Raw genomic sequence first — 7,643 nt, forward strand, 5'->3', positions numbered from 1 at the left:
AATATGCACACCCACATCGAGAGAGAGGTTTATTAGAAATGTCGCACATGCATGAACAGCATACCAATTCTCTAAATAGCCTAAATTTGACAGTTGTCCACAAGGATGGAAGCGATAATCTCAGTGCCGCTTCTCTAGCACGTCCACTATCAGTACAACGCTGAACCCTCCACCAATTTAATGTCGACAGTTCAGGGGAAAAGTCGCCTCCTCATCGAGTGCCCCATTGAGAGGTGACGCCGTAAACGCGGTAACATACCTTCCAGTTTAGCTGAGTTGGAGGAGAAGTAAATTCTGTCGCAATTTGGACAATTTAATTCGAATTGGCAACAGATTAAAAGCTCCCGTTGAAAAAAGAATGAATATTGTGATACTAAGAGGAAGGGATTGGCTTCACAAACTCTTTCTCTTATTTTTTTTCTGGAAAAAAGAACACAGGTAATGGATTGAGATACTGAAAACCTAGACATGCTGGTGTTATTTTGGATTCTTTTATAAATTTGTTAAAGTAAAAGTCGCCTCTCTTTTTTTGGTCTCTGGAAAAAAAGTATATACATGCATAAGTTAAATTTTTCCCCACATTGAATTCAATGTGTCCACATAGATGCAGGGCGCGTAGGACCAGGTAAAAAATAGAAGGCAAGGAGGGAGTTGAACAGCTGTTTTTTCTTGTTATAATAGCCCCTGCCTCCTGTTCAACAGTTGATACGGCTGTATGGATCCAGGCCACCAAACATGTTAAATTAGAATGTATAACTTTTTTTAAATTGTGGGAACCATTATGTGAAAGCAGCGGCCTAGTCCCTGCCTAATGCGGTGCGTTTTTGTGAAGGCCCCTCGATTCCCCATAAGTCTTCAAAAGTTATCTGTGAATGCCTCTAAGAGTTGCGCTATCTTGAATGCCGGAAGTGCTGACAGCGGAGTGTCATCCCTACCTGCCAAGCCTAGCATGCTTGCTGATTCAACCCAGAGGATGTCAGGCACAGCCAAAGTGAGAGGAGTGTTTCCAACTGTCTACATTTCTACCAAACTAAGAATTGGTCTTTGGTCTTTTTGGCGGCGCTTTTCATCTTCACAAATCGCGGATTGTCAGAAGGAAGTCACCTCCAGATCTCTTGGATTGAAGTCGTGGAAGCACTGGCAAGTGTGACAGGCTAATGACCAGAAATTTGGGTTTTCGGAAATGCGGATCACAAACTAGAACTGCATTGGCCCTCTTTTTAAGTACACTATTGCATAAGGTAAATTTGAATTAACGATTGACATTCTGAGTCTGAAGCCTATTCTAGTAAGTTGTTTCATTTCTAACGAGGGTCCAAACTGAATAAACTTTATGAATCCTCTCACAAATTTCCCAATTTTACTGGGGAAACATAAAAGTGGCTGATTTACCTAAAAAGAACGTAAATGTCCATGTAAAGTCACAAAATTCATACCTGTCTTTTTCTCTGGCAAGATCAGATCTGCTGAGGCCCCAATGAATAAATACACACAGTCGTTAAAAGCCTTAAATACATTTGCGATCGCCTCAGGAGGGTGACTAATAGCCCCCATGCAAATATAAGAGGTGATTTCTACATTTATTTTAGTAGAAAAATAGTCGTATTAAGACGTGGGTGCATTTTTATTCCCCCTTGATGTATAGCCGTCTAAATTTCCATAACCAGACAGGCCAAATGACAATCCTGGTGTGTTTGTTAAATTTCTGGAATTCCACGACAAGAACAAAATCCCTTTGATCCTGTAGCAGCAGTATTGCCTGGTATTGGTGGATTTTCTTAACATAGTCAAAGGACAAAATTCTTTAAGGCTCTTCAGCATCCCATTCTGCTACTTCCGACGATACCACGTCAGAGGTGCTGAATGCTAGTTCGGTGTATCACTTAAATTCTGTACCATGGGATATTTCATGTCCTCATCCTTCTCCTCCTCTCTCTTCGTACTAACTGAAAAGGCGCGCCACCGATTAGGTGACGAATCATTTGTGGTGTGTGAGAATGAGACCTATGACTTTAGAAAGCGAAATAGTGGGGTGGAGAGAGCTGGTTTTGCTGTAAGTGATTAATTCAAGTGAACTCTGCGGGACTGTCAGTTTTCTTGAACCCTGAGTCGTTGGTGTTTACTGTTAAACTGGGAAGATTGCATCTTGTCATTTGACACAAAGCACGCTTCTTTTGCTATTGATGCATTTAATTTCAAACCCGTGTTATGAAAGAGCAATTCATAGGAGTAGATTTTGCAAAATTTGAGGTGCTCTACTCAACAATCTTTCAACTGACAAGAATAACCTTAGCCTACTGACAGCATTGAAGGAGACAAGGTCCCCAGTCAAGAATGGTAGAAGGGATGGGGACTTTAAGAAGTTCCATTAAAATAGGAACAATTCAATGTTTCCCTTTGAGAAAGACTAGTTAAAACATTGAGTGGTAGATTTATACCTGAAATTGCTGAAGAATGGCCATCTCACGAGACTAATGATGATTTGATTCATGGAAGGTACAGAAGGGTGAAGATAACCAGTGACTTCAAGTAATACAGCGATACGTGTATCATTGTTTCTTCTCGTAAAAACCCTTAAACAACAGAATTTTAGACCACTTATCTGTTAAAAGTGCCTATTTTCAGTACTATTAGAGCGGTCTCATTTCTTCTAAAGCGGCTAGTTAAGTTGGATTCTACATGACTAGTCCGGTAACAAAATTTGACTTGCCTTAAATAGCTTCATTCCATAAACAAGTGAATGATTTTACTTTAGTAAATGTCATGTGGTTAAATTGTTTTTGCAAAGCGACCTTGATTTTTATCAAAGAAATTCTAGAATAGGAATACTTGTCTATCACACAAAGAAATCAGGACATAACATCTACATGGATGCATGTTTGGAGTTATAAAGGTAGTTTAAAATCGCTCCTATCTACGAGTTGCCACCACTTATCCTACTTATCCTTACGTGGCACCAGTAATAAATGGAGCATATACATCTTGGAACCAAAGCGAGGAGGAGACACACCACTCCAAAGGGAGACATGAGTAACGCCAGTCATACTCAAATCAGACTAAGACATAACTCTATGACAAGGCTGTGACTTTTGCTTTTAAAGGTAATAATGAGGATTTGTTTAACACATTCATAACTAAAAATGCGTGAAGTTAAGCTACCAGGCTCATAACTGTCAGTTCTCCTGATTTAAGAACCATCACACCACAAGCAAAACATTTCCGAATTAATTTCTTCCAGAAAGTAATCTCCTTCATCGAATTTCTATAAATCCTGCAACAAGTGTAGTTTACTGTTCAAATTGTGACAATCAGAATCTACTTGTAGTTCGCACATGATTCAGAACACGGTCGAGTTGATTTTGTTGAAATCAGTAATAGAGAAAGTGTTTTAAACTAGCCTAAGTGACCCAAATTAAGGTTGAACAATGAGAATTAAGCTCATACCAATCCAAAAAGCAGTTAACACTCACTTAGGGGAGAGAGATTTGAAGGTATTTGTAAAATCCTCAGAAGAGAGGGAGGTTCGAGAAAACCCAAGAGGTAGGGCACGCGATTGGCGGCTAAGCAGGTGAGCGATGGGAGGCGGAGGTCGGCAATAGTGACGTTGGGTGATGCAGCCCACCCACAACATCAACAATAACAACTACAATAACAGCAACGATAACAACAGCAGCGGCAGTCTTTGCGTATGCGTGTAGCGCGCACTTGCTTCGGCCAATCGCGCGGATTTGAGCTTTATTGCACGCTCGAGGGGTCAAGCCACCCGATTGGTCGGAAATGCCTCGAGTGGTGGGTGTGCATGTATGCCTGCGTGCGTACGTGGGCGTTGGCGTGCGCACGTGTTTGTGTGTAGGTTCTACGTTCAAGTCGTCGCCCCGGTTTCCACTACACCAAGCCGATGAGAAGTGAGAAATCGGTTGGCTAAATGTCGGTGGGTAGATAGATGGCCGCCTCAAGCAAAGTACCTGTAGATAGAAGATGTCCCGTCAATGAGTGCTAGGAGGTATCAGTGATCTAATGCTTTAATGTACAAGGTGAATCAAGACCCAAAAGTAATTCCAGGTACTTCTGATTGTCTCTTGGACAAGGTAAGGAGTAAATTGCTTGGCTAGTGAATCGGTCTGTGTCACTAGTTTTTATCACAGATGTTCTGCAGTTTTTTTCATCCCTCCTTTACCGCTTTATCTGGTGTCTTGCACCACCTAGAAAATGAATTAAAAACTAAGCGATCTCGTCACTTCACACTTTTATGGAAAACTAATTTTGGTTTCGAATCAAGAGTTCTCGGAATCACAACCCACGTAACTTGTCACTTGGGTCTCGCGGTCTTATTCTAGGGCCTAGTTTCAATATTAACGTGCCTACATTAAAAGGCTAGTCTCAGACTGCGAATAGCTATTTATGACTTTTGTTGGGAAAAACGATTTCGGGTGGATTCCAACAGGAGGTTTGGTTTGGTGTTGCGTTTGATGTACTTACAAATCGGTTGATTGCACTAAATCAGTTTGTACTGCAACATTTGGAAATGACTATTGACTGCATATTTTCAGCCTCAGCTTTTGGGTCAAATACAAGAAAGTCGGATGAATTTCTCGTCTGAAAGTTTGCTCTCGACGCGAAGTTGGTTCAGCTGATAAAATTGGATAAGTAAGAATTTTCTAATCATTAGAATTCATTTTTAAAATGCTTTAAGCCCTTTTGGGTTAACAAATAAAAGACCACTTTGTAAACATAAAATGCAATTGACTTGAGGTTGACTTGTTGCATCCAGACCAAAAAACTGCGGTCTAGGTTGAGGCTGTATGCAGAGGTGGGACGATCAGACAAGGAATTCTGTGTCGTCACTAAACTGAATTTATTCCTTTGGCTACTACTTTCACAAACAATAAATCAGGGGCCCTTTCCACTTTGTACTAGTCGCGATTGTTGCAGCAGCATTTGTTAACAAATTTGGAATTTTCACAGCAGTGCTACTGAATACCCTGGTGGGAATTCAGCTCCTCGTGCCTAGGAAGGCAGGAAAGTAATTTCTTCCAGAAATTCGAATTTGTGTCCCAATACAATAATAGTGATTAAGTGAATTGCGTGACATTGAATACGCGCTGATGAGTTGTTTAAGCATTTGAAAAGTAACCTTGAAGGACGATTACAGGTCAACCTATAATCGACAAACACCCTGCTATATATAGCAAGTGTTAATCTTTGGCAAACCTGTAACCTCCGCCAGGTTTGTGAGGTTTGTAAAAGATTCTTATAAAAAATTATGGTTGTATGGGTTTTTAATTTACTCGGAGTTTACATGGAAAATTATTTTTTCCCATGTCATACGCACTGGCGGTAAAATAGACTACAAATAACACCAAAAGCAAACCTAAAAAAGGGCTGTGCGGTAGATCTGAAAAAAAGAAAGTAAAAGTTTGCTTAAAAAGAACCATGAGTTAGTTTAAACCCCCTAGCAAAGAAGAAGAATTTATTTACGCCTTAACAAAACACACGAAGTATTGAGAGAAGCGACTTTTTCCATGTCAACTAATAATGTTTATACAATAATGCTTCTTCAGGACGTCGATTGGGATGTTCGAAACGAAAAATCATATAGCAAATGTGTATATTTTAAGAGGGGAATAATATTACTATGTAGATTGAATTTTCAGGGGTCTTATAGCAAAAACTGTGAAAAGTTAAGGTAACATTTCATGAAACAATATAAAATGCAAAGTAGTACAGTCATTGATGCCTATCTGTGCGAAAGTAAACCGAGTAAATAGAGGACGTTGCTGAATCGAACTTACGAAAAGACTGTCTTCAACACCTATTTAGAAATGATGGAGGAATGTTTTAGCGTCTATTCAATGCCACCTGCAAAAAGAGAATAAGATGGGTTATGTATTAATATTTAGCACTTTAGTCAATACTTTTAAAGTGGTTCAGAGTCAGAATTCTGTCGCTACACTTTATTTCAGGTATTTTCCAGGCTAATGCAATTAACAGGCCTCACATGCCTGGATAATTACTCTCAATATCTCCGGTACTCAAACAAGGATTTTTTTGCAATGGCTGCCAGAGATTCTGCTAAAACCAAACATTGAGAGAAAAACCTATCGAATAAGGGAACTTAGGCTCCAAGTGCCCCAAAAGTCTACATTAATGCCACATACACCCAAATTTTTATGCACAATCATTTTACTCTTATAATCATAATTCACAAGCTTTTGGGCAAGAAAAAGTGCTAAAATGTGCATTCAGTGATAATAAGTTGCGCACAATCAACTTTATACATTATACGCTCCTTACAAGATTTTAATGTACTATTCTACATGCGGACTTTTCATAATGAAGCATGTCACAGCACAGCCCTATACGACTGAACATCCATTTTTATTTTGCAAATAACATAAAAACAATAAGCATTCCCAAAACTTCGCAGAATCATGAAATGCTTACTCGCCACTAAGAGTGCCTTTATTATTATTATTACAGCCTAATGTTGTCATCACAATCCAGTGACGGAAATCAAATTTTTTTAAAAAAAAACCAAAGTCAAAAATTCACAAAGCATTAGCATTTAAAAGCTCGCAAAATGGAAAAATTTAATTGCTTTTTTTCTTAAATAAGATCTGGATTTAAGAAACGCATCTATAATTTTGCAAATACACTTTTAAAGAAGGTAAGACATAAAACTTTGCAGCAAAATACGAAAATTATCCCTTGACCATGTTACCCATTGCATTTAAATACAGCTTTTGCAAACCCTAATGTACAAAGCACGAAATCGCAAGTACACTTTTAAAAAACCGCAACCATGCACTCAAGGTCAAAGCATGGCGTGCTTCAGACAAATTTGATACGGAATTACCTTCATTAAGGCTAGGTATTTGTCTTTCAAATTAAAATTAACATTGACTTTACAAATATAATATTTTTAGTTTCAAAAATTGAGACAAAAACAATTTCACAGTTGTAAATTGTTTGTCTACTCAGCATAAATGGGAAATGAATGAGAAATTTAATAGTTAGCAAAACGAAATGCAAAGCAAAAAGTTTAAGAATAAATACACAAATAGGATAATCTCAATGTGTTTTGGTACTAGTAAATTTGACTGAAATTAAACTTCTTTGGCGGAACTTTAGGCTATTCAGGTCGTGCTTCCATTCGGCTATACAGACCTTCAAAGGCTTTGTGGTTTTTGGACCTTCCCGTATTATGGTGTTTTGGGTCTTTTCTGAAGTCACCAATTATAACACTAATACACATAAGTGGTAGGGGGCTAGCAGCATAACTAGAAAGCCATGCCGCAGAATGGAATTTTAACCAGCGAAAACCTATACGTTTGCTCAATTCAACAAAATGTTAAGTTACAGCATAGCACCTTTCTCTTTTTAAGAACTGTTTTTAGGTAGTCCTTGACCGTCACCCGCGCCAACTATCAAAGCACAGTGATTGCAGCGTCTTAAGAACCACTCTCAAACCGTCAATATGTAGCGTCCCGAGACTCCCTGAAGACGAAGGAAGACACATTACTCGAGCAGAATATATATATTCAGCACGGAGAAGGTGTCTGGGCTATTGGCATGGCCCAAAAGGCCAGCCCACCCAGCGAGGTACAAGGGGGCTAATTCGAAGTACAAAAGTGGCGCCTCAC

General features: G+C 39.1%; 1 protein-coding gene across 1 annotated transcript; it reads right to left on the reverse strand. All coding sequences in view use genetic code 11, as the record gives it.

The window, feature by feature from the left end:
• Window positions 1-3,560: 3,560 nt before the first annotated feature.
• Window positions 3,561-5,524, reverse strand: EGR_04268 (hypothetical protein; the record flags this gene model as incomplete). The annotated part of the gene is made up of 2 exons (XM_024493517.1): window positions 3,561-3,885; window positions 5,496-5,524. The coding sequence occupies 2 exons, from the start codon at window positions 5,522-5,524 to the stop codon at window positions 3,561-3,563; spliced, it is 354 nt and encodes a 117-aa protein (XP_024352025.1).
• Window positions 5,525-7,643: the final 2,119 nt, after the last annotated feature.

This window comes from Echinococcus granulosus, assembly GCF_000524195.1.
Source record: "Echinococcus granulosus chromosome Unknown EG_S00026, whole genome shotgun sequence".
Classification (NCBI taxonomy): domain Eukaryota; kingdom Metazoa; phylum Platyhelminthes; class Cestoda; order Cyclophyllidea; family Taeniidae; genus Echinococcus; species Echinococcus granulosus.